General features: G+C 52.3%; 1 protein-coding gene across 1 annotated transcript; it reads left to right on the top strand.

The window, feature by feature from the left end:
* Window positions 1-110: 110 nt before the first annotated feature.
* On the top strand, window positions 111-25,649 carry LOC149995397 (leukocyte immunoglobulin-like receptor subfamily A member 6). The gene is given in 7 exon segments (XM_090259201.1): window positions 111-144; window positions 361-396; window positions 566-850; window positions 22,249-22,560; window positions 22,779-23,060; window positions 23,360-23,659; window positions 25,528-25,649. Coding segments are annotated over 7 exon segments (1,371 nt in total).
* Window positions 25,650-27,974: the final 2,325 nt, after the last annotated feature.

The following is a 27,974-nucleotide window of genomic DNA, read 5'->3' as shown; positions in this document are numbered from 1 at the left end:
ACTTGTCCCACAAGCCAGGACCTCATCACTCCAGTGTGTCTGTCTGTCCTGCTGGGCTCTGTGGGCCTAATATGCCATCTTGACCACGGGGAACCCAGGGAGACAGAGCCATGACCCTGACGCTCACTGCCCTTCTCTGCCTCGGTGAGTTTGGGATAAAAGGGAAGGATAAGGCCCCACACCTCCCAGGTCCTCTTCCCCAAAGGGACCCAGGACGGAGGAAGCTCGGTGGGGACGGAAGTCCTGGGGGGAGGAGAGGTGTGCTCAGCCCCAGGTCTGACCCCAGTGCTCAGGGGCCAGAGCAGCTCTGGAACTCCTGTGTGTGTGGAAGGGGGACAATCTCACCCGACTCTCTTCCAGGGCTGTTTCAGGGCCCATGGGACCAGGTCCAGGCTGGTGAGTCCCCCCCAGACCTCCTGCTTCAGCCCGAAATCACCTCTGGGCACCTGGGGGCACATAGTGGGACTGGGCTGATGAGGACAATCTGGGAGGGGCCTTGGAGTGACAGCTGGGGAAACCGAGGGGACAAAAACATCCCAACACCCCAGGTCTGCTTCCCTTCCAGGAGTCCTCCCCAGGCCCTCCATCTGGGCTGACCCAGGCCCCGTGGTCAGCAAGGGGAGCCCTGTGACCATCTGGTGTCAGGGGTCTCTGCAGGCGGAGGGCTACGCTCTGTATCAAAACAGAAGCTCTGAGCCCTTGGACACGAGGACCCCACAGACCCCCAGCAACAAGACCGGGTTCCTCATTCAGTCTGTGAGCGCAAACCACGCAGGACTATACCACTGTGCCTACAGCACTGGGAACACAGTGTCCGAGCGGAGTGACCCGCTGCTCCTGGTGGTGACAGGTGAGGGGGAACCCGGGTCCCCTCCCCACTGCGGGCTCCTCCTCAGAGGCTGAAGGGAACAGTGTGGTTTTAGGGGCCTCACTCCTCACAGCCAACAACTGGGGAAGGTGGTTTGATAGTCCCTTTACCTCCTGTCCTCCTTCTCCCTCAGGAGTGGACGAGGTCCCCTCCCTCTCAGCCCAGCCAAGCCCAGTGGTGGCCGCGGGAGGGAACGTGTCCCTCCTGTGCAGGTCACTGAACACAACGGGGACTATGTATCTGCTGACGGAGGGAGGGGCTGACCCACCCCAAAGCATGGAACCCGAACTGAGGTTCTCTGCTGGGAGGTGGTGGACCCAGGCCACCTTCCCTGTGGGCCCCGTGAGCTCCTCCCACGGGGGGACCTACAGATGCTACAGCTCTTCCAGCTCCTACCCCAACCTGCGGTCACACCTCAGTGACCCTCTGCACATCGAGGTCACAGGTGAGGCGGCCCACACTTGTCTTCAGTTCTTTCCTGTACCCAAGTAACTGATCTGAACCTTGGGCCTAGTAGAGCCCTGGGGGTCGTGGGGTCAGGGACACTGGTGTGTTGGGGACAGACCACAGGGGGAGGCTCAGGGAGGGACCAGGAGAACTCTCCCTGTGGCCCCCGTAGGTGGTGGGTGTGTGTCCCCTGGGTGCTGACGACCCCCCTCCCCAGGCGTGTACAGGGCGCCCTCCCTCTCGGCCCAGCCGGGCGCACTGCTGCTGCGAGGAGACAGCCTGACCCTCCAGTGTCGCTCACAGCCCGGCTGTGACAGGTTCGTTCTGACCAAGGACGCGGGGCCCCCAGTCCCCCAGCGTCTCAGTGGGAAGCCCACCCCCGACTTCCCCCTGGGCCGGGTGAACCGCACCCACGGGGGCCGGTACAGGTGCTACTGCGGCCACAGCCTCTCCCACGCGTGGTCGGCCCCCAGCGTCCCCCTGGACATCCTGATCGCAGGTGAGGACCCTGCCCGGCCCTGTCCTGTCTGCTCAGGGCTCACCCCAGGGTCACTATGGTCATGTGGGGTGCAGGTGAGGGACCTGGTGCCCAGGCTGGGAGGGGCTGAGATTTAGGGGGAGGAGTGAGGAAGGAGGAGTGTGGGTCATGGGGATGAAGGAGACCCTCCCAGAGGGACAGAGAGGAGCTGAGAGGGGTCCCAGACAGTGTCCCTGGGGAACAACATGGTCCCTCTGCTCAGGGACCGGGGCATGGAGGGGGAGTGATTCAATGCACATCACACCCTTTCTCTCCCCCAGGACTGTACACAAAACCTTCCCTCTTGGTCCAGCCGGGGCCCTCAGTGCCCTTGGGAGCAAACGTGACCCTGCGGTGTGGATCCGAGGTCAGGTCTGACACCTTCCACCTGCACAGGGAGGGGTCCCTGGATCCTCCCCAGAAGCTTCATCTGCAGGACATGGCTGTCCCTTCTCAGGCCAACTTCGTCATCGGTCCTGTGACCTCAGGCCACAAGGGGACCTACAGGTGCTACAGCTCACTCAGCACCTCCCCCTACCTGCTGTCACACCCCAGTGAACCCCTGGAGCTCACGGTCTCAGGTGAGGGACTCCTACCCTGTCCACTGAGGGAGCAGACTGTCCCAGGAGAGCTCTGGGCTGGGATGGGGAGAAAGGAGAAACAGTGACGTCACCAATAAGGGGAATCTCACCCCATAAAGCGATGGAGAAGATGGGGTGTCCCCACCCTCTCTAGACCTCACCACATCTGAGGATTTAGGAGGTTCTTGGTGTTTCCATGGAACAGACTGAAGAGGGTGGAGGACCAGCATTTGGGGAAAGTAAGTGGGACATGAAGAGGCAGACACAGTCCCACTTCCTCCTCTGGTTCGTGACTCATGCAATATTTTGGGTCTACAGATCTTCACGCACATGGACAAACTTCATGTCTGTTGGGCAGCAGAGTCCTCTTAGCCAAGCAGACACACAGGCTCCACCTGTCTTGTGCTAGTTTCCGAGTTTATGCTTCAACACATCACATATTTTCAGAAGGGTTTTTTTCTTATATGCTGGGAATAACGATGGAGATTTAGGATGGGTCGACATGTCTCAAGTAGCACTGAGGTCACTGGGTCCTGTGTGGTCACCGTGGGAGGAGCTGCATGGAGGGGAAGATGCGCAGCTCAGGTGGGGAGCAAAGAGCAGGTGCCAGCCCTGCCTCTGTCCGTGGTGCTGATTCCTGGGTACTGCCTCATCCCCACACCTGTGCACTCAGACCCACAGAGGAAGACAGAGTAAAGGGGCCTCTCGTTTCTGGGTCAGGGTGATTGAGGATCTACTGAGAGTCTAGGCTGAAGTGAAGTTGGCTTAGCCCCCTTGAGACGTTCCCAGTGATGAAATCCTACCGTATCTGGGACGTGGTCCTCTCACCTTTCACAGCAGAAGCCTATCCTGCCTGGATTTGAAAAAACTAAGTCAGTTGAGAGCTTTGGTGCCAGTGAATCCTTGTGGGAGAAAGAACATGAGTTCACTCTGAGAATGTCCTGTGTCCACCAGGGCCCATTGTCATTACGTGGACATGGAGAGATGGCAGTATTTCTGCTCAGTCTCCATGAGGACCAGGTTGTCAGCTGAATCAGGTCATTTTCCAAAATACCTCCTATAAGAACTCATACCAGTGCCTCCTCTCGTCCCCAGATTTCAGTATATTTCTTAAAATTTTATTTGTCACATTATCAGAGCCTCTCTTGTATATACAGAGGCTTGTAAATTCATGCAGGTGTCTATCTAAATATTTTATTTTATCAGTTTCCTAGTTTCTTATCAATATTCCTATTAGACTATGAGCCTAATGAACACTTATGGGTTATGTTAATGAATGATCAAAAATTCCTGTGTTGTACATATTCCATCATTTATTTTCAAAAGAATGATAGAGAGAAGAAAGAATTGTCACATGGAAATTATATTCCCAAGTCACAGATAAAAGAGGCTAGCTGAGGTGCAGCAATGAAAAGGTAGACCCAACTCTTCACATCTTCATTTCCTGACTTTCAGAATAAATTGTAGTCCCCCTTGTTCACCTTTGCTTTTTAATAAAATGCAAGGGAAGACACCTGAGACGCTCACCTTCAGAACAAAGTCGGGCATTGTTGGTGATAGGTCCATTCAGGATCAGAAAAGAGAGGACTTGAGCATCTCCCCTGTCTCCCCACTCACATCCTGTCTGTTTTCTTTTCCATTGGAGAAGCTGATACTTCGGGATGATCACAAAATAATTCAGATTCCAAGACTAGAGAGTAGGAGAAAATCTCAGTTATGGCTCTGGGCTCAGGGCGCCAAATCCTGTCAATGAAATGCAGGTGCCCTTGTGGACATCCAGGGGGACTGGGGTGATTTGAGTCTGCCCTGACCTCTATGACCTCTTTACCCCCATTTTTTTGCCTCCCACCCCCAAGACTACACAGTGGAGAATCTCATCCGCATGGGCATTGCTGGCTTGGTCCTGGTGGCACTCGGGGTGCTGCTGTTTCAGGCTCGAGACAGCGAGAGGAGGGCCCACAATGCAGTGAGGATGTGAACACAGAAGGCAAAAAGTCCACCATTCAATGAGGTAGATTATTGAAAATAAATCTTGTTGAGCAGGAAGTTCTCAAAAATATCTGAAGTACAAGGTGAGGGACCTGACTGTTCAGAATGTCAAGAGCAGTATAAGTTGCTGACATGATCAAATATGTCTCAAGCATTGCCTGTAGAGATGCTCGTGCTATTAAACTGAGGACAGGTCCTCCCTACCATTACTGATTTTCTTTGAATGACTCCCTTCTCTTCTCACTCCAATGGCATGAGGCTACATCTGTGTCTGTTTTGGAGCCGCACATTCACACTCTGGTTCCCTTTCCCATGTGTGAGTCTACATTCTCCCTTATTTCTATAAGGCACATCCCTCAATGTAGACTGCTCTTCAGGTCGGAGCAGTCTGTTTCAGAGAACTGAATACATGGATACAAGTAAGGTCTTGTTTTAAAACATAGCATCCTGATTAGGACAGAAAAATCTGAAATCATTGCTAAAAATGCCCTCTGGACACATCGAGCCCCTGTGTCCTCATCAGATAATAGTTCCTTCAGAAATGCCATCCGTTTGAATGAGACATTGAGGTTTGAAGAGAAAGCCAGAGAGTGGACTGATAAACCAACTCTCTGAAATAACAACTTTTTTAAAGCCTGGATTTGTGCTCCCTGGCACTGCGTGTTCTCTCTGCTTCTCTGCAAAACACCCAGCTGTTAGCCTCTTGGGCTGTAGCAGACGCCACCCTCACCACTTTTTTCTGAAACTCCCCATATCCATGGGATTCTCTCTTTCTAGTCTCCCTGTATCTTATTGTCTAATTCCACTCCCCCCCGTATTGCATCCTAAATATTTCCTCATTGCTGTCTTCCAGTTTCATAATTGTATCTTCAGCTGTATCTTCTCCTTGATGGAAAAATATTTTGAGTGTTATTTCAAATTTTATTTTCTACCTCTAAGATGTTTGCCTTATTCGATTCTAAAATTCCATATTCTTCTATAATATCACCCCTGTTGTTGTTTGAAGAACACAAGTGTCTCCTTTATTTTTTCAGAAATCTAAATATACAATAAAAGGACTATCCCCTGTCCCTCGTTTTCTGTTTCCTCAGATATGACGAGCCCCATTACTGACTCTGTAGGCAGTGCTCACACCACTGTGAGTCTGGGTCCATTCCTGATGACACTCACCTCAGAGCACACACACCTGGTGCTCCACACACAGTCCCTCCCAGGGCTGTCCTGGCCTCGGGACTGAGAGCGGGTGGAGAGTTGCAGCTACTTCTCCCCATCATATTTGCTGCTCAAACTGAGCATCTGACTGGGATGTGCCTGGCAGGCATGACTCCAAGGTGAGCCTCACACTCACACCTGGACAGACACCCATGTCAGACTGGACTGGGTTGAGTCTGTTTCACACAAACACACAACACACACACACACATAGAGGGGACATGGCTCAGTGCTGACTGGGGACTGAATCAGTGGACAGAGACATTCCAGATGGCCCAGAGGACCAGAGAGCTTCCAATTTCCAATTTCCACCTAGCAAAAGACCTCCCTGCTGCAGGGACCCTGGTCACCCGCAGTGACCACCTGTCCAAGCTCGCGCGCCGCCACCCCGATTTCCCCATAACAGCTCCGGAGCTCTGGCGCCCGAAGCTCCTCACCAGCGATTCGCGGCCCTGCAGCCTGGCCACAGCCGGGCGCCCAGCCCAGCTCTCAGCCCTGCCCCTGCCGGCCTGCAGGGCCCCAGAGCAACCCGCCCAGAGCTCGCACCGTCCAGAGCGCCAGCAGCGCGTTCGCTGTCCAGCCCCGCTTCCAGCGGTCCCCTGAGGCTCTAAAATGCCTCTGATCCCCTCAAGACAGCAAGGAGGAGGCCTGACACTGTACTGGGGTCAGCTGAGCCTTGGAGGTGGCCCCCCGACATTAGTGGCTGGAACCTATGCTTGCAAAGAGCCATGACCTATTTTTAAAAATAACAAAATTTTAAAACGACGGACTTTACCAATAAGCGGCCAGAGACATTGAAACTTGAGGACAAAACATACAACTTAAGGATCCTGCCACAAGAGGGAGCCAGAAGCACAAAGCTGGGTCTCCATCCAAGGTCAGAGAAGCCCGGGAAACCAGGCAGGACCAACCAAAAGGATCCGTCACCTGAAGGCAGCTGGTCACGCTTGGAGGACGTGACTGCTACTTCAGACACATAAAGGGAGCACAAAACTCCAAAGAACAGGAAGAATCAAAAACATAACACTAAAGATCATAGTAACCACCCCACATCTGATCCCAAAGACACGGAGATCTGCAATTTACCCTGTAGATGATCCAAAAGAAACCCAATGAGCTACATGACAAAATCTGAAAGATGAATCAATAAAGTCAGGAAACTGGGCCAAATTCCAGCTTTAACAACGAGACACACATCGTAAAATAAAACCATAAATTCTGGGGCTGAAGAAGTCAATGAATGAAATGATCAGTGGTATAGAGAGCATCGACCAAAGAACAGATCAAGAAAAACCAGAGACCAATGTTGTTATCGAATTTAGATGCAAAGTTTTATACAGTTTTAGACACCATAATCAAATGGGCTTTAAGACAGGGTCTAAGAAATATGGAAGAACATTTCAACGTATGCAAATCAATAAATGTTTTCACCACAATAATAAAGTAACTGATATAAAACAGATGGTTGTTTCAGTAGATACAGAGGAGGCATTTGAGAAAATACACCATTCTTTCATAGTAAGCACTGTCAACAGATTCGGGAGTAGAAAGAACACAACTTTACAAAATAAGGGTCCCATGGGGCAAGCCCAGAGTTAACATCATGCTCAGCAGTGGAAAGCTGAAAGGTTTTCTTCTGAGATCAGGGACAAGGTAAGGATGCCTACTCTCAACCTTACTATGCAACTTATACTAAAAGTCCTAGGTAGAGTACTCAGACAAGAAAAAGAAATAAAACACAGCCAAATTGCAATGAAAGAAAAATATTAGAATGTCTGCACATGATATAATCTTAAATATAAAACTCCTAAAAACTCCACCCAAACATTGTTGGAATTAATGAAGAAATTCAGTAAAGTTGCAGCATACAAAGTAATCGTACAGAAATCAATTGCATATCTATACAGGAACCATGAGATATCAGTAATGAAATGAAAAGATTCCATTTACAGTAACATCAAAAATAATAAAATTGTTAAAAATAGATATAAACAAGGAGGTGAAGGATTTGAACTTCAAAAACTGTAAGGTTTTAATGGAAGAAATTGAGAAAATAAGTGGAAACATGCTTCGTGTTCAGTTTGGAAGAATTAAATAAAATGTCCAGATTGAGGCCTTGCTGGTGTGGCTCAGTGAACTGAGCACCAGCCTGCGGACCAAAGGGTCACTGGTTTGATTCCCAGTCAGGGCACATGCCTGGGTTGTGGGCCAGGTCCCCAGTTGGGGATTCCTGAGAGGCAACCCCACATTGATATTTCTCTCTCTGTATTCCTCCCTCTCTTCCCCTCCCTAAAAACAAACACATAAGTTATTTTTTAAAAACTAAATAAAATGAAATAACATGTTTGCAATGCCTGATGAGATCTATATGCAAATCTGATGCAATCCCTATGTAAATTCCAATGACATATTTCACCAAAGTACAAAAGACAATACTGAAATTCATAGAAAACCACAAGAGACCCTAAAAAGATAATGCAGTCTTGAAAAAAAAAAAGACAAAGCTACAGGTAGCACGCTGCCTGATATCAAACTATACTACAGACCTATAGTAACTAAAATAATATAGTAGTGGCAAAAATTTTTTTAAAGACACATACACCAAAGGAACAGAATTTAGTTTAGAAATGAACGCATGTACACACTGTTAACAAATATATGACAAAGTGAAGGTATTTGGCAAAATTCAAGAAACTCTCAGCACACCAGATATGGAAGGGAACTTTCTCAACCTGATAGAGGGACAAGTACAAAGGCTACACTGAACATCACATCTAAGGGGGAAACTGAATGTAGGTGGAAAATACACAGGAGGTGGCTGGAGACAACGCCCTGAAGCTCAAGTAGGAGCTTTTGTGGGGAAGGCCCTTGGTCTTGAAAGGCACTTGTCCCAGTGGCATATTTCACAGATCTAGACCAAATATTTCAAAAATTCTATGGAACAAAAATGACCCCCAAAAGCCTCAGTAATATTGAGAAAGAAGAACAATGTAGGAGAGATCACAATACCTGATATCAAACTATACTACAAGGCCACTGTAATCAAAACAGTCTGGTACTGGCATAAGAACAGACACATAGATCAATGGAACAGAATAGAAAGCTCCGAAATAAAGCCAGGTTTTGATGGTCGATTAACACTTGACAAAGGGCGCAGGAGCATAAAATGGAGTAAAAATAGCCTCTACAACAAATGGTGTTGGAATATGTAGACAGGTATGGGCAAAAAAATGAAACTAGACTCCTGGCCAAGATGGAGGCCTAGACAGACATGCTGCATCTCCCTCCACAACTAAGAAGGAATGCAACTACATCAAAACTAGAGACAAGCAGAAGTTCCAGAAAATAGAGCTGCATGGAAGTCCAACAAACAAAGATGTGAAGAAGAAATACTCACCCAGACAGTTAGGAGGGGCGGAGCCAGGGCAGAAAGGACATGGTGTGGTGCTGGCAGCAGCAGCAACAGCAGTAGTGGCAGCAGTGATAGCAGCAGCAGCAGCGGCAGCAAGACAGTAGAAAGCACAGTCAAACATTTTTAAACATTGGGAAAGACCTGGGGAACACTCCAGACCAGACCGCACAGCTCACAGTTCTAGCGCCAGGCATAATAAAGCCTTATTGCTTATCACTGTGTAAACCAGTGGGGGTTGGGGCAGAATAAGAAAGTTCTGGTCTCTCAACAGAGTCCACTTGTTTAAAGGGTCCCCACAGTTCTAAAACATCTGCAGACCACCACCCCCCAACTCTGGGAATGACAGCCAGGAGAACTAGAGAGGTGCCAGGCCCATATGGAAGTGGTAGAAGTGCCTGAAAAAGGGGTGAGTGCTGGGCAGGCAGCATTGTTCCCTCTCAGACTCCTCCCCACACACACAGCGCCACAACATGGTGAAACGGATCGCCCTGTATTGACGAATCCCTAAGACTCCGCCCCTTACAATGTAACAGTTGTGACAGCTCTACCTTAGACACAGAGGCAAACAAACTCAGGAGCCTGTCAAGATGAAGAGACCAAGAAGAATGGCCCAAAAGAAGGAACAGTTCAAGGTTCTAGTAGAACTAAGAGAGAAGGGGATAGCCAACCTAACAGATAAAGAGTTCAAAACACAAGTGATAAAGATGCTCACAGGCTTGACAGCTATGCTTAAGTATGGCAGACGCATAAGGGAAGAATTGAAGGCTATGCTAATGAAACAAATGAAAATCCACATAAAACCAACGGTGAAGAGAAGGTAACTAGTGTTCAAATCAGTGACATGGAACATAAGGAAGAAAAATACAGTAAACCAGTACAGAATGATGAAACAAGAATTGATTAAAAAATGAGGAGAGGTTTAGGAATCTCTGGAATAACTTTAAATGAGCCACCAGCCGAATCATAGGGGTGCCAGAATGAGAAGAAGAGCAAGAAATCGAAAGCTTATGTGAAAAAATAATGAAGAAAAACTTCCCAAATTTGGTGAAAGAAATAGACATACAAGTCCAGAAAGCACACAGAGTCCCAAACAAGCTAGACCCAAAGAGGACCACACCAAGACACATCAGAATTAAAATGCCAAAAGTTCAAGATAAAGAGAGAATCTTAAGAGCAACAAGCAAAAAGCAGAGAGTTACCTACAAAGGGGTGCCTATAAGACTCTCAGCTGATTTCTCAAAAGACAGTTTGCAGGCAAGAAGGGACAGGCAAGAAGTATTCAATGTGGTGAAAAGCAAGGATCTATAACCAGGATTACTCTATCCAGAAAAGCTATCATTTAGAATGGAAGGGCAAATAAAGAGCTTCCCAGACAAGGTAAAGCTAAAGAAATTCATCATCAACAAGTCAATATTATATGAAATGTTAAAGGGACTTATTTAAAAAAAGAACATCAACACTACGAACATTAAAATGACCACCTACTCACAAGCTATAAACAACTGAATCTAAATAATAAAATGAAAACAAACTAAGCAAACAACCAGAACAAGAACAGGGTCATAGGTGTGGGGATCATTTGGAGGGTTATTAGCTGGAAGGGGGGAAGAGGAGAAATGGGGGGATGCTGCAGGGATTAAGAAGCATAATTGGTTGGTACAAAATAGACAGGAGAAAGTTAAGAATAATATAGGAAAGGGTGAAGCCAAAGAACTTACATGCACGACCCATGGACATGAACTAAGGGGGGTGGGATTGCTGGAGGGAAGGTGGGCACTAGGAGGAGAGGAGCTAAGGAAAAAGAAATTGAGACTACTTTGAGCATCGGCCTTCGAGCCAAGTGTCGCTGGTTCAATTCCCAGTCAGGGCACATGACTAGGTTGCACGTCAGGAACCCCAGTTGGGGGCGCGAATGAGAGGCAACCACAGAGTGATATTTCTCTCCTTCCCTTTCTCTCTAAAAATAAATAAACAAAAAAACAAACAAATTAAATTAAAAAATAAAAGTAACTATAACTCCACAAAGTGATTGTCACATTCCCAGGAGATAATGCACCAGTTACAGAATAGGCATGTAATTTCTTTACCATTATTATCCATCTGCAACTTTTAGGACAGTATCCTCTCAAGACCGCTGAGAGCAAGGAGACCAATGTATATTTTCCCCCTAATTGTGGGTCTTTAAATGGCTAAAAGTTTCCTGAAAATATACAAAATATAAATGCTTTTGAATAAGGGCCCAGGTGGGACCCTGGCGCCCCCCCATGTCCCTGTTTTGGGGGTTGATTGGGTTGGGGAGCCCTGGAGCCCCCAGTGAGTGAGGGCGGCCCAAGCCGGAGGAGGCTGGGCTGCTGCCCCAGGACCAGGCAGGACCAGGCTTACCAGGGGCCGCGGGTTCCTCTGTGGCTCACCGGCTCTCTGCCATGGGCAGCAGGTGCGGGCAGGGACGGTCGTGCCCCACATTGGGCTCACTGTGCAGATGCTCTGGGGGAGGGGGAGGGCTTATTTCAGCCCACATGTGAGACTGAGGAGAAGGTTCCAAAGCAGAGAGATTTGAAAGAAACAGAAATACACAGAACCCCCTCCAGACACTTTTGGAGCAGAAATCCCTGGAATCCCAGGAGTGGGGGATTCAGAAGCTGGTCTAAGAAAAATAATGTGAGTCCATGTAAAACCTTCACTAACCACCTGCTCCTGGAAGGTACTTCTCCACTGTGTCTGGTATTGTCTCTGCTCTGAGGGAGTCTGGTCCCGGTGAGCTTGTCATTACTGTAATCTGCATTTCCCATAGAACATTGTGTTAGGGTTTTTTATAAAGATTTTATTTACTTTTAGAGAGAAGGGAAGGAAGTGAGAAATAGAGGGAGAGAAACATCGATGTGCAAGAGATACATCGATTGGTTGCCTGTCACACGCTCCCAACTAGGGACCAGCCTGCAACCCAGGCAACTACCCTGACTGGGAATCGAACTGGTAGCTTTTTTGTTCACAGGCCGGCACTCAATCCACTGACCCACACCAGCCGGGGCAGTATTTTTTTTTATTTTTTTTATTTTTTTTAGGGCCCAAGTCCAGGGATTCTTCATTATTTTTCAGTTGAAACTCACATAAAATAATATTAACCATTTTAATGTGTACAATTTAACATCAAATGTGATATTTAATTTTAATTTATCCCTCATTTGCTTCATTTACCACAGAGGACAAAATACAGAAATTATTTTATTTTTTTAACTATTTATTTTTAGAGAGAGAGGAAGGGAGAAAAAAGAGGGAGAGAAACATCTATGTGTGATTGCCTCGCGCACGCCCCCTAATGGAGACCTGGCCCACAACCCAGCTATGTGCCCTGACTGGGAATCGAACCAGTGACCCTTCGGTTCACAAGTTGGCACTCAATCCACTGAGCCACACCAGCAAGGAGCTTTTATTTTTCGATACACGTCTCTTATCACTTAGTTGGTCTTCCTCATGTCTGTAAAACATTTGAGCATCTATCTCTTGAGCTGTTACTAAACGTCATCCTCATCCTCACTTCTTTCCTTCTGAAACCACAGATATGATGTTCACCCTCATCATTCTAGTCCCCAGGTACCGTCATTCCCCACCTCTGGGCTCCCTGCGCTGCCTGCAGGAAATTACCTCTCCGCTGGTCTCTGCTTTTGTAATTGGACCTCCAGGTGTGTCTCATCCTTGATGGGAAGAGTTGACTCAATGTGTCCATTCTGTGGGGCTGTTCATTGGTCAGATTTCTAACTCATTATATTTATCTACACAAAACAATTTGCATTCTTGGCTCAAAATCTGAATCCTCACCTTCTTATTCAGACACTTAAACATGATAAATTACTCTCATATTTTCCTGGTGACTCTCCTTCCTGCACGTGATGGCCCCCATTTCAGAAGACGGCTGTCCAAGCACTGCTTGTCATTATGAGGAATTCTCTACTGTCCACCCCTGATGGACCTTTCCCACCTCAGATTCCTGGTCTCCCACAGGCTTCTCATGGGCTGTCCTGGGACTCAGGCTGATGAGGGCTGAGGCAGGGCCCCGGCCCCATGGCGTCCTCTCCCTCAGACTCAGCGTCTGTTCAGTGCTCTGCCCGTCACAGCTACTCCAACGGGAGCCTCGCACCCACAAGTGGGACACACCCGTGGCTGACACATGGACTCACTGTGTTTCAGGCCACCCAGGGGAGACCATGAATACGGGCCAGTGTGCGCAGCTTTCCCAGTGCCTGTACAGACACACGGGGCAGGGGACACACTTCCAGCCTTCAGCTGCGCCCTGACCCTCCCCTCCTGTGGGGAACTGGGGTCCCTCTCTGTCCACAAAGGGGACGTTCCTCCCTGTGACCTGTGGATGGTCCTGGTCACAGGTGACCATCAGTTTCGGTCTTAGTTCTCCATGGGGTTCCCGCCACATGGGAGGAACTATCATTTCTCTTTCCTGCTCCTGTCTGTGCCCACAGTTTTTAAAACTGAAACTGGAAAAGCCGGTGTCCCTGCTGCCTGTCACCTGCCAGCCCCAATAAGCAGACACAGGGACTGAATCTTTATGGGCGCTTTACTCTGATGGTCGGCGATCTGAGAAGACAGTGGGTTTGACCCTAACAGACTGTCTTTAATTTCATTGTAAATGAACCTTTTCTATAATGAGAAGAAAAGTGTAGGTAAAGGGCTTGGAATTCAGGGAAAAGGTTGGTCAGATAGAAGCTGCAGCATCTTTCATCTGTGTCCTGGGCGGTGGTCACCTCACCCTGGAGCACAAGGGCTCAGATACTGTCCTGATTGCCTGCAGGTCTCCTGGAGCTCAAAGGTGGGACCGCTTATGGTCTCCTGGAGTCAAGGTGGGTCACACCTCCAGCTCCTGAAACAATAGCTTTTTACCTACATTGGTTACTAAGCTTATTAGCTGTTACCTGAAACTAAAATTTTCCAACAATGGAGTCCCCCATCCGTACCTGGACTGGAAACGGATGTCTCCCTCCCGTGCGCCCAGCACACTGACCCACAGCCTCTGAGGGTGGGGCTGGTGACATCAGAATCCAGGTGAGGAAACTGAAGCAGAGACAGGACATTACCCCACAGATCACTCAGGTATTCATAATGGACATTTAAATAAATATCTGTTTTAGGTCAAAATCAGAACTCTAACCCAAATCAGTGTCCCCTAAGCTGACAGCAGGACCACAGCATGAGCAGGAGGCTTTAAGCAGGAAACAGGGCCCTGAGGGGCAGGAATCACACTCAGAGGCTGGTTCCCGTGAAGGCTGGGTGGGCGCGGTTGCTAAGGAAAAAGGAGAAGTTGCATTGGGGCTGTGATAGAAAGAAGCCACACTCTGGGGCCAGGGCAAGGGGCGCGTGTCCTTCCCCTCCTTCCCTGCATGTGCCCTTGGTGCTCATGGTCACGGTGACACTGGACCTGCCTGCACAGCGAGAGGGAGACGTGTCTCTGTGGTCTGAGCTCTGCAGGCACAGGGACCACGTCTTCCTGAAGCACCTGCAGGGCCTCAGTGGCCACTGTCCACGGGGAGGACACACAGGCAGGTGCTGATGGACAGCTGAGGGGGAGGGGGCCCTATGGGGGAGGCTCTGACCTGGGAGGACGTGCCCTGGGTCACCTCACCTGCAAGGGGCGTCTCAGGAGGCTTGGGATGTTTCAGGCTCCATCATGAGAATCAGGGCCGGGCTCCTGGGGAGACCCTGTTCCCCTTCCTGAGAGGCTGCTGACGTGACACCCCCGTGACAGGGAGGGCCAGCCTCCCAGTGGCCACACCCTGTGCGTCTGTCCACCCTGAGGACACTGAGGCCACTTCCTTCTGCACAGCAGGGTCCAGAGAGGAGAGACAGCATGGCCCCCACCCTCACGGCCCTGCTCTGCCTGGGTGAGATGTGAGGAGGGGTGGGGGAAGCCCTGCTCTGCCAGGACCCAGGACTTGGGGGCTCACGGGGAGAAGGGTCCTGCTCAGGATTCAGGGCAGGTCTCTCACAGCGCCTCTCTTCCAGGGCTGAGCGTAGGCCTGAGGACCCCAGTGCAGGCAGGTGAGTCTCCCCCTGTGTCCCAGGGCCCTGTCCTCACTGGGACAAGGGGCCACCCCCTGGGAGGTTGGGGTGGAGAATGCAGATCTGTCTGATGGATGGGGGACACCTGGGGGGTCCTGGGACTGAGAGCTGGGCACTGAGGTTGGGGAATCTCCTGTGACCCAGCCCCTGATTCCTTCCAGGGACCCGCCCCAAACCCACCCTCTGGGCTGAGCCAGGCCCTGTGATCCCCTGGGGGAGCCCCGTGACCATCTGGTGTCAGGGGACCCTGGAGGCTGAGGAGTACCGTGTGGACAAAGAGGGAAGCCCAGGGCCCTGGGACAGACAGAAGCCACTGGAGCCCAGGGACAAGGCCAACTTCTCCATCACAGAAATGACACACCTATACGCAGGGATCTATCGCTGTTACTACCTCAGCCCCACTGGCGGGTCAGAGCGCAGTGACCCCCTGGAGCTGGTGGTGACAGGTGAGAGGGCACTCAGGGGTCCCAGCCTCAGGCTCTGCCCACAGGAAGGGGGTGCTCTCAGGGAGTCTCCCCTTCACATCCAGCCCTGGGGGACATGAGGGAGGCGTGAGCCCCATTTAACACGCTGCCTCCTTCTCTCCTAGGATTGCACAGCAAACCCAGCCTCTCAGCCCTGCCCAGCCCTGTCATGACCTCAGGAGGGAATGTGACCCTCCAGTGTGTCTCATGGGGGGGATTTGGCAGGTTCATTCTGACTGAGGAAGGAGAGGACAGGCTCCCCTGGACCCGGGACTCACAGCCACACCCCAGTGGGCACTTCCAGGCCCTGTTCCCCGTGGGCCCCGTGACCCCTGGCCGCAGGTGGACGTTCAGATGCTACGGCTGTTACAGGAACACGCCCCAGGTGTGCTCACTGCCCAGTGACGCCCTGGAGCTCCTGGTCTCAGGTAAGTCAGACCCTGGACGCATCCAGGTATCGAGGCACCAAACAGCTTATTGGAATCTTTGCTGGGAGGGTAGCCCCATGTGAGAGGGTGGGGTGAGGGGAGCACAGGGGCTCTGGGGCTGAAGACACACAGAGAGGGACATGGGGCCTGGAGCCAGGCCAGGACGAGGGTCATGGAAGGAGCAGTCCCTGTCTGTCATGTCTGGTCTCTGCAGGGGACTCGGGAAGGCCGTCCCTCCTGACCCTGCAGGGCCCCATCGTGGCCCCTGGACAGAGCCTGACCCTCCGGTGTCGCTCCGACCTCAGCTATGACAGATTCGCTCTGTCCAAGGAGGGGGGACGGGATGTCCCCCAGCGCCCTGCCCTGCAGCCCCGGGCTGGGCTCTCTCGGGCCGACTTCCCCCTGGGCACTGTGCGGGGCTCCCAGGGCGGCCGGTACCGCTGCTACGGCAGACGCGGCCTCTCCCCCGTGTGGTCGGCCCCCAGTGAGCCCCTGGACGTCCTGGTGGCAGGTGAGGAGCCAGCGGGTTCCGTCAGGGACCCAAGTCTGCTCAGGCCCTGCTGGGGTCTCGGGTGGTGACGGCCAGGACAAGGGGCGTGGTCCCCAGGGAGGGAGACAGACATAGGTGGGAGGGGACAAGGGAGACTCAGAAGAAACAGGACAGAGAGGAGGGTCCTCAGAAAGGGGCCTGGTGACTCTCAGGTCAGGACAAGGTGGGCGGCAGCCCCTCACCACCCCTCTCTCTCTAGGATTGCTCCCTGACAGCCCCTCCCTCTCGGCACAGCCGGGCCCCACGGTGGCCTCGGGAGAGAACGTGACCCTGCTGTGTCAGTCACAGAGCTTTAGGGACACGTTCCTTCTGTCCAAGGAGGGGGCAGCTAACGTCCCCCTGCGTCTCAGACCAAAGCACCGAGCTCAGCAGTACCAGGCGGAGTTCTCCGTGGGTCCTGTGACCTCAGCCCACGGGGGCACCTACAGGTGCTACGGCTCAGTCAGCACCTCCCCCTACCTGCTGTCACAGCCCAGTGACGCCCTGGAGCTCCTGGTCTCAGGTGAGTCCCGTGACCCTGTCCTTTCTGTGCTCAGTCAGCTCAGAGCCCTGTCCCTGGAGAGTCTGAAACTGTAAAAAGTGAGGGGACCCAGGGGTTCCCACTGACAGGACACTCAGGAGGCCTTAAACCCACTCCTCCCCCATGGACCGGGGTCCCCCCTTTGAGTCAGTGGGGTCTCTGAGCTGTAGGAGAATAAGCTCATGAGTTCCATGCCTCCGACGGAACGCAGAACGCACAGCTCTTCATTATTTTTTTCTTTATTGAGACCATTTTCATCCCTAATGCTGAGCTCTTGGGGTACAGCTCTTATTGAAGTGACTCAGACCAAGTTCTGAATCCAGAGGTCACAGGCAGGCTGAGGTCACCTGAGGAGGGGACGGGGCACCTGGCAGAGGTAAGACGGGGCTCATGGAAGGACCGTGGAAAAGTTGTGATCTGAGGGTGGGGCATGGAGAGCACAGACACCAGGAGGAAGGCCCGTGTCCCCCCCAAGTCCTCACTCACACCCTCATTCATGATTCTCAGGAGCAGGAGCAGCCGGCACCATCAGCCCATCACAGAACAAGACAGACCCCCAGAGCGATGAGCAGGAGAAAGTCTGGGTTGAGGGGCTTGGGGCAGAGGGTCATGTCCTGTCAGAGGGAGCCAGGTGCCCTGAATGGACACCCATGATTCGAGGGTGACTTTTATCTTTCTTATTTCTGTGACCTGTTTCCCCACAATCCCTAGCCTCCCACGCCCAGGACTACACGGTGGAGAACCTCATCCGCATGGGCGTGGCTGGTCTGGTCCTGGTGGCCCTCGGGGTGCTGCTGCTTCAGGCTCGGGACAGCGAGAGGAGGGCCCACGCTGCAGCCAGGACGTGAACATGAAAGGGACGGGCACCGTGCAGAGTGGGGGAGCGTGGAGCCCGTCTGATGACCCGGGACGTGGTGGAGGACAGTCTCGTCGGCAGCTGGGGAACTGCTGCTGAGGTCGTCCAGGGGAGCAGACGCGGTGGTGAGGTTTGGGGGCAGGAAACGCGAGCCGTGTTCTGGGAGAGACGCCTCCTCCATCCCACTGTGGGCTGTCCCTCTCGGTCATTATGGACTCCTGTTTACTGTCCTTCTGATTTCACCCCAGTGGCATGAGGGTCGCCAACTGTGGGGAACTAGAAAGTTCCTCGGCTAAAGTCTTGCTGACCGGCATCCTAAAGTTCTGCTTGGCATGGCCTCATCATCCCATAATAGTTGTCTGCTCCTAATTAAGGGCAACTTCCCTCTTTCTCTTCCTGGGAGTTGCTGTCCTTCCTTTTAACTCTTATCTGTCAGATAACGCCCCAGCTGCGGCTGCGCTCCTCCCTAATGAAAACTTCCTCTTCTCCTGAGCTACAAAAAGGCTGTTGTGACTAAGAATAAACGAGACTTGATCAGAGCACTGTCTTGTCTCCATTCTTTGTGCCTCTTGCCCCTTTCTCATCCTCACTCCCCCTCTAGGGTCCTCGTTGCTCGACCTGCGGGACGGGTCAGCCAACAGGGCTGGTTTGGATTCACATCTCCACCCCTTCATGCCAGATCCCACTCATATAAATAACTGTGGTGTCTTCATTCCCCAGAAAGTTTTTTAAACCAAAAAGAACAAAGTATGGGCACCTGCCATATTGTGGATGAACATCAAACCTCTGCACCAAATAAAAAGTGAAACACAAAAGATCCCATTTTCTGTCATTTTATATAAAATGTCGAGGAGAAGGGAGCCCATTGAGACAGAAATCAGGTGGTTTCTAAGGGGCTGACGAGGAGGAGAGACGGGAGCTGGACAGCTTGGTGTTTTATTTGGGGCATGAAAACCTCTGAAACTAGAGAGACGTGATGGTGCAACATCGTGAATTTACTCAACTCCAGGGAATTCTATTCTTTAAAAGACTCAATTCTATGTTACATGAATTTTACGTCATCAGAAACAAATGCAAGTCAACCACAGGGTTCCCTGTGGGGCCCTTTTACCTTAGAAATTGCACCCGGTCCCTGTGCCATTTACCCCCAGGTCTGAGATGCCCTCAAGGGCCAGTGCTCAGGGCTCAGCCCCCTGCTGGGAGCCCGCCCTCACTCCGGGGTGTGGGGGTGCGGATTCCAGGGTGAGCAGAGTGTTCCTGTGCCCTTTTGTCTGCGCTCACCTGTCGTTCAACCAAGAATGGGTCACAGCTCTGAGTCCCTTGCAGCCTGGAGGGAGGGAGGGATAAGCCTGTGGCTCCCAAGCAGTCCTTCCTGCACACGTCCCACTGCCCGCGTCTCAGTCAGGCCCCCAAAATGACACCAGATGGAGCGTCTTCATGTCTCGGGCGCTGCTGCTCCTCACGACAACCGTGAGAGCTGAGCTTCCAACATCTCTGCGATGAGGAAGATAGAGCGGAAGTTACTGGTCAACACAGACGGTCAGTAAGTTCTCCACGTTGTAATCACAGCCTGTGAACTGTCTGCACCTGGTGCCTCTGCCCAGCGCGTGGGGGTGGAATCAGTGTCAGGTGGGGAGTCCCTCACGCACAGAGAGGGGCAGCGAGGGGCACACGGCCCTAAACGCACAGGATGGGGGAGACGGAGAAGGTCTCCTGCTCACAGACACGAGGGAGTCAGAGAGGAGTGTGAGGGGGACACAAACACACACCCAACCCAGGGCAGAGTGGCTCCCCCTGTGGGTCAGGCCACAGTGTCACCACGGCTCCCAGCCTCCTGCTCCTCCCTGGGGTCCTCAGTCCTAAGACAGCCCCATGGGACCCTGCAGACAACCCTGGCAGAGAGTAGACAGTCCCTCCGCCCTTCCTGCCCTCCCCCACCCAAGGGACACGCCCACAGCTCTGACCCCAGCCCTTTTCTCTGTGACCTGTTCGCCACCACTGTCCCCTCAGCTGAAGACCCAGGACCTCCTGTGGGTGTGACCCTGTCACCCTCCTCGCTGGCCTCCTGCACACCCGTCCCCGCCCAGCGGAGGTGTTTTCCTCTGGGGGACCTGAGCGCACCTGTCCCGGCCCCTCCCCTGCATGGAGCCTTCACACAGGGTCCCCTCACTGCAGCCACACCCAGTGGCTCCCCCTGACGGTGCCTGTGGCTGATGAGCGGTCTGAGCTCACCTCTGCACCCCAAGCAGAGCCCCCTCCTCCTGCAAACCAGACCCACTCCAGGGACCACCTCCTCTCCCCAGACCCACAGGCCAGAGTCATGACCGCACGGTCCTTGTGATGGCGCCCCCTGAGCCAGCTGGCTCACAGCAGACGCCTCGCCACATGTCCTAGACCAGATAATGACAAAGAAGTTTCTGTGGCTTCTCACGCAGCTTCAAATGTACTTCTTTTATGGGGTTTGTGTTTGGTTTTCATGAGAAATTCTCATAAACTGCTGAGAGGACTGAGCAGCTCATTCCATGGGGGTGAGAAGGGGTGGGAGCTTCATCAGTTTATCACCTACCCCACCCCTGCAGTCTGTTCCCCACGGAGCAGAATGTTCTTGAAGCAGCCATCTGCTCACACACCCCAGTAATGAACAGGCTTCCAATACCTTAAAGACAAGCCCAGGAGCACCTGCTGAAGCAGAGGCCAATGTGACAGGGCACAGCACACCCTGGTGACTACAGGTCTGTAGAAGAATCACTCCCTTCCTCAGAGCCCTGTGCTGTCCCCCAGGGTGTCCCGGTCCCTCCCTCACCAGCAGGTCCCCACACTCCATGACTAAGGTGCCAGAGGCCCCTGATTCTTTCTGTCCTGTTTTTCTCCTTCTTAAAAATTTACCAACATCACCCACATCACCCACTGCCTACACAGTATTGTCTGAGTCACAAATCAGCACTGAGTGTGTCCAGGGGAGGAAGCGGTCACCTCCGCCAGTGAAATTCATGCCTGGACAGGGCAACTGCTCAGTAAACATCAGTTGGTTGCTCTGAAGGAGAAAGGCTGGAAGCAAATTTGCATTTAGAGTCTCAGGAAAGGGAAGTGAAATTCCCAAGGTCACGAGGGTTCTAGAAAAGGAAGAGTTGAAGCTGCAACAGAAATCGGGCTGCTCCTCAGTCCAGCCCTGCATCCTCTGCCCTCCTGTCCCGGGACAGGTGTCACCCTCTGGATTTGGGTTCCCATGAGGTGGAGGCAGGCGTGTGGGGTCTGCTGAGACTCAGATCTGGTCTGACAGCTCCCAGAACCTGCTGTCTCCTCGACCAGATTGCAGCAGAGAAGGAAACTGTGATTTGTCCCACAAGCCAGGACCTCATCACTCCAGTGTGTCTGTCTGTCCTGCTGGGCTCTGTGGGCCTCATATGCCATCTTGACCATGGGGAACCCAGGGAGACAGAGCCATGACTCCAACCCTCACTGCCCTTCTCTGCCTCGGTGAGTTTGGGATAAAAGGGAAGGATAAGGTCGCACACCTCCCAGGTCCTCTTCCCCAAAGGGACCCAGGAGTGAGGAAGCTCAGTGGGGACGGAAGTCTTGGGGGGAGGAGAGGTGTGCTCAGCCCCGGGTCTGACCCCAGTGCTCAGGGGCCAGAGCAGCTCTGGAGCTCCTGTGTGTGTGGAAGGGGGACAATCTCACCCGACTCTCTTCCAGGGCTGTGTCGGGGCCCGTGGGACCACGTCCAGGCTGGTGAGTCCTCCCCCAGACCTCCTGCTTCAGCTGCAAATCACCTCTGAGCACCTGGGGGCACACAGTGGGTCTGGGCTGATGGGGACCAGTCTGGGAGGGGCCTCGGAGTGACAATTGGAGAAACTGAGGGGACAAGGACACCCCTTACACCCCATTTCTGGTTCCTTTCCAGGAGTCCTCCCCAAACCCTGCATCTGGGCTGACCCAGGCCCCATGGTCAGCAAGGGGAGCCCTGTGACCATCTGGTGTCAGGGGTCTCTGCAGGCGGAGGGCTACGCTCTGTATCAAAACAGAAGCTCTGAGTCCTTGGACACGAGGACCCCACAGACCCCCAGCAACAAGACCGGGTTCCTCATTCAGTCCGTGGGCGCACACCACGCAGCACTATACCAGTGTGCCTACAGCACTGGGCACACAACGTCCGAGCGGAGTCACCCGCTGCTGCTGGTGGTGACAGGTGAGGGGGAACCCGGGTCCCCTCCCCACTGAGGGCTCCTCCTCAGAGGCTGAAGGGAACAGTGTGGCTTTAGGGACATCACTCCTCACAGCCCACACCTGGGGAAGGTTGGGGTGACGGTCCTTTCACCTCCTGTCCTTCTTCTCCCTCAGGAGTGGACGAGGCCCCCTCCCTCTCAGCCCAGCCCAGCCCCGTGGTGGCCGCGGGAGGGAACGTGACCCTCGTGTGCAGATCACGGAACATCACGGGCACCACGTATCTGCTGACGGAGGGAGGGGCTGACCCGCCCCGAAGCGTGGAACCGGAACTGAGGTTCTCTGCTGGGAGGTGGTGGGCCCAGGCCACCTTCCCTGTGGGACCCGTGAGCTCCTCCCACGGGGGGACCTACAGATGCTATGGGTCCTACAGCGCCTACCCCAACCTGTGATCACACCCCAGTGACCCTCTGCACATCGAGGTCACAGGTGAGGTGGCCCACACTTGTCTTCTGTTCTTTCCTGTACCCAAGTAACTGATCTGAACCTTGTGCCTAGTAGAGCCCTTGGGGTCATGGGATCAGGGACACTGGCGTGTTGGGGACAGACCACAGGGGGAGGCTCAGGGAGGGACCAGGAGAACTGTCCCTGCGGCCCCGTGGGTGGTGGGTGTGTGTCCCCTGGGTGCTGACGACCCCCTTCCCCAGGCGTGTACAGGGCGCCCTCCCTCTTGGCCCAGCCGGGCGCACTGGTGCTGCGAGGAGACAGCCTGACCCTCCAGTGTCGCTCAGAGCCCGGCTGTGACAGATTCGCTCTGACCAAGGACGAGGGGCCCCCAGCCTCCCAGGGTCTCAGTGGGCAGCCCAGCCCCGACTTCCCCCTGGGCCGGGTGAACCGCACCCACGGGGGCCGGTACAGGTGCTACTGCGGCCACAGCCTCTCCCACGCGTGGTTGGCCCCCAGCGCCCCCCTGGACATCCAGATCGCAGGTGAGGACCCTGCACGGCCTTGTCCTGTCTGCTCAGGGCTCAGCCCAGGGTCAGCGTGGTGGTGTGGGGTGCAGGTGACGGACCTGGTGCAGAGGCTGGGAGGGGCTGAGGTCTACAGGGAGGAGCGAGGAAGGAGGAGTGTGGGTCATGGGGATGAAGGAGACCCTCCCAGAGGGACAGGGAGGAGCTGAGAGGGGTCCCAGACAGTGTCCCTGGGGAACAACATGGTCCCTCAGCTCAGGGACAGGGACATTGGGGGGGAGTGATTCTATGCACATCACACCCATTCTCTCCCCCAGGACTGTACACAAAACCCTCCCTCTTGGTCCTGCCAGGGCCCTCAGTGCCCTTGGGAGCAAACGTGACCCTGCGGTGTGGATCCGAGGTCGGGTCTGACACCTTCCACCTGCACAGGGAGGGGTCCCTGGATCCTCCCCGGAAGCTTCGTCTGCAGGACACGGCCGCCCCCTCTCAGGCCAACTTCGTCATCTTTCCTGTGACCTCAGGCCACAAGGGGACCTACAGGTGCTACAGCTCACTCAGCACCTCCCCCTACCTGCTGTCACACCCCAGTGAACCCCTGGAGCTCACAGTCTCAGGTGAGGGACTCCTACCCTGTCCACTGGGGGAGCAGACTCTGTCCCAGGAGAGCTCTGGGCTGGGATGGGGAGAAAGGGGAAACAGTGAAGTCACCAATAGGGGGAATCTCACCCCATAAAGCAATGGAGAAGATGGGGTGTCCCCACCCTCTCTAGGCCTCACCACAACTGAGGATCCAGGAGGTGCTGGGTGTTTGCATGGAGGGGACTGAAGAGGGTGGAGGACCAGCATTTGGGGAAAGTAAGTGGGACTATAAGGGACATGAAGAGGCAGACACAGTCCCACTTCCTCCTGTGGTACGTGATTCATGCAATATTTTGGGTCTACACATCTTCACCCACATGGACAAACTTCATGTCTGTTGGGCAGCAGAGTCCTCTTAGCCTAGAGAACACACAGTCTACACCTGTCTTGTGCTAGTTTCCGAGTTTATGCTTCAACACATCAAATATCTTCAGAAGGGTTTTTTTTCTTATATGCTGGGGATAACGATGGAGATTTAGGATGGGTCCACATGTCTCAAGTAGCACTGAGGTCACTGGGTCCTGTGTGGTCACCGTGGGAGGAGCTGCATGGAGGGGAAGATGCCCAGCTCAGGTGGGAAGCAAAGAGCAGGTGCCAGGCCTGCCTCTGTCCGTGGTGCTGATTCCAGGGTCCTGCGTCATCCCGGCACCTGTGCACTGAGGCCCACAGAGGAAGACAGAGTAAAGGGGGCCTCTGGTGTCTGGGTCAGGGTGACTGAGGATCTACTGAGAGTCTAGGCTGAAGTGAAGTTGGCTTAGCCCCCTTGAGACGTTCCCAGTGATGAAATCCTACCGTATCTGGGACGTGGTCCTCTCACCTTTCACAGCAGAAGTCTATCCTGCCTGGATTTGAAAAAACTAAGTCAGTTGAGAGCTTTGGTGCCAGTGAATCCTTGTGGGAGAAAGAACATGAGTTCACTCTGAGAATGTCCTGTGTCCACCAGGGCCCATTGTCATTACGTGGACGTGGAGAGACGGCAGGATTTCTGCTCAGTCTCCATGAGGACCAGGTTGTCAGCTGAATCAGGTCATTTTCCAAAATACCTCCTATAAGAACTCATACCAGTGCCTCCTCTCGTCCCCAGATTTCAGTATATTTCTTAAAATTTTATTTGTCACATTATCAGAGCCTCTCTTGTATATACAGAGGCTTGTAAATTCATGCAGGTGTCTATCTAAATATTTTATTTTATCAGTTTCCTAGTTTCTTATCAATATTCCTATTAGACTATGAGCCTAATGAACACTTATGGGTTATGTTAATGAATGATCAAAAATTCCTGTGTTGTACATATTCCATCATTTATTTTCAAAAGAATGATAGAAAGAAGAAAGAATTGTCACATGGAAATTATATTCCCAAGTCACAGATAAAAGAGGCTAGCTGAGGTGCAGCAATGAAAAGGTAGACCCAACTCTTCACATCTTCATTTCCTGACTTTCAGAATAAATTGTAGTCCCCCTTGTTCATCTTTGCTTTTTAATAAAATGCAAGGAAAGACACCTGAGATGCTCACCTTCAGAACAAAGTCGGGCATTGTTGGTGTTAGAGGTCCATTCGGATCAGAAAAGAGAGGGCTTGAGCATCTGCCCCGTCTCCCCATTCACATCCTGTCTGTTTTCTTTTCCTTTGGAGAAGCTGATACTTCGGGATCACAAAACAATTCAGATTCCAAGACTGGAGAGTAGGAGAAAATCTCAGTTATGGCTCTGGGCTCAGGGCGCCAAATCCTGTCAATGAAATGAAGGTGCCCTGGTGGACATCCAGGGGGACTGGGGTGATTTGAGTCTGCCCTAACCTCTATGACCTCTTTACCCCCATTTTTTTGCCTCCCACCCCCAAGACTACACAGTGGAGAATCTCATCCGCATGGGCATTGCTGGCTTGGTCCTGGTGGCACTCGGGGTGCTGCTATTTCAAGCTCAAGACAGCAAGAGGAAGGCTCACAATGCAGTGAGAATGTGAACACAGAAGGCAAAAAGTCCACCATTCAATTAGGTAGATTATTGAAAATAAATCTTGTTGAGCAGGAAGTTCTCAAAAATATCTGAAGTACAAAGTGAGGGACCTGACTGTTCAGAATGCCAAGAGCAGTATCAGTTGCTGACATGATCAAATACATCTCAAGCATTGCCTGTAGAGATGCTCGTGCTATTAAACTGAGGACAGGTCCTCCCCACCATTACTGATTTTCTTTGAATGATTCCCTTCTCTTCTCACTCCAATGGCGTGAGGCTGCATGTGTGTCTGCTTTGGAGCCGCACATTCACACTCCGGTTCCCTTTCCCATGTGTGAGTCTACATTCTCCCTTATTTCTATTAGGCACATCCCTCAATGTAGACTTCTCTTCAGCTCAGAGCAGTCTGTTTCAGAGAACTGAATACATGGATACAAGTAAGGTCTTGTTTTAAAACATAGCATCCTGATTAGGACAGAAAAATCTGAAATCATTGCTAAAAATGCCCTCTGGACACATCGAGCCCTTGTGTCCTCATCAGATAATAGTCCCTTCAGAAATGCCATCAGTTTGAATGAGCACATTGAGGTTTGAAGTGAAACTCAGAGAGTGGACTGTAACCCAATTCTCTGAAATAATATTTTTTTTAAAGCCTGGATTTGTGGTCCCTGGCACAGCGTGTTCTCTGCTTCTCTGCAAAACACCCAACTGTTAGCCTCTTGGGCTGTAGCAGACGCCATCCTCACCACTTTTTCCTGAAACTCCCCATATCCGTTGGCTTCTCTCTTTCTAGCCTCCCTGTATCTTATTGTCTAATTCCACTGCTCCTGTATTGTGTCCTCAACATTTCCCCATTGCTGCCTTCCAGTTTCATAATTGTATCTTCAGCCATATCTTCTCCTTGATGGAAAAATATTTTGAGTGTTATTTCAAATTTTATTTCCTACCTCTAAGATGTTTGTCTAATTTGATTCTGAAATTCCATATTCTTCTTTAATACAACCCCTGTTGTTTGAAGAATACAACTGTCTCCTTTATTTTTTCAGAAATCTAAATATACAATAAAAGGACTATCTCCTGTCCCCCGTTTTCTGTTTCCTCAGATATGATGACCCCCGTTACTGACTCCTCTGTAGGCAGTGCTCACACCACTGTGAGTCTGGGTCCATTCCTGCTGACACTCACCTCAGCTCACACACACCTGGTTCTCCACACACAGTCCCTCCCAGGGCTGTCCTGGTCCCAGGGCTGTCCTGGTCTCAGGACTGAAAGCAGGAGGAGAGTTGCAGCTACTTCTCCCCATGACATTTGCTGCTGAAACTGAGCATCTGACCAGGATGTGCCTGGCAGGGATGACTCCAAGGTGAGCCTCACACTCACACCTGGACAGACACCCATGTCAGACTAGATTGGATTCAGTCTCTTTCACACACACACACACACACACACACACACACACACACACACACACCCCACACAGAGGGGACGTAGCTCAGTGCTGGGGACTGGATCAGTGGGCAGAGACATTCCAGATGGCCCAGAGGACCAGAGAGCTTCCAATTTCCACCTAGCAAAAGACCTTCTCCCTGCTGCGGGGACCCTGGAGTACCTGTCATGCCCACACAGGGGCAGGAGCCTCTACTCTGGGGAACCTCTATACAGAGAGGCCCCAGCTTTGGCCTCTTTTCTCTGTGTGGTTCCTTCTCCATTTTGGAAACTTCCGTTTTTGGCTTTTTTTTTTTCTTCTCTGAAATGGCATTGGCTTTTGAATGGACACAGCCTTAGCCCACCTTACTGTGGGGCCCATCACCTGACTTCTCATGTCTCATCCCAACATCTTCATGGGATCTGAAATGAACAACGATAGACCCCACCCATCCACACAGGAACGCTGACCCCAAACGCCCTCTGAGCACTGAGGTTCCTGACAACATGATGCCGATGAGGAAACTGTAGCTCAGGGACTGATGGAACGTGAGCGCTCAGGTCACACAGGCTGTGGACCACAGAGGAATATTTCAATAGGGATCAGCTTTCTCCCCCAAATGAGAGAAGTAACCCAGTCATTGTGCCATAAATGAAGACGGGGCCACAGGATGAGGGAACAGCTCTTATGAGGAACAGGGACCCTGAGGGGCAGGAATTACTCTGAGGCTGGTTCCCAGGGAGGCGGGGTGGACGCCGTTGCTACAAAAAAGGAGAAGTTGGATTGGGGCTGTGATGGAAAGAAGCCACACTCTGGGGCCAGGGGGAGGGGCGCATGTCCTTTTCCTCCTTCCCTGCATGTGCCCTTGGTGCTCATGGTCACGGTGACACTGGACCTGCCTGCACA

This window comes from Furipterus horrens, unplaced genomic scaffold (assembly GCF_987537825.1).
Source record: "Furipterus horrens unplaced genomic scaffold, mFurHor1.1.pri manual_scaffold_13, whole genome shotgun sequence".
In the NCBI taxonomy this organism is placed as follows: Eukaryota; Metazoa; Chordata; class Mammalia; order Chiroptera; family Furipteridae; genus Furipterus; species Furipterus horrens.
The sequence above is the reverse complement of the archived record's forward strand: the minus strand, read 5'-3'. Positions and strand labels throughout refer to the sequence as shown.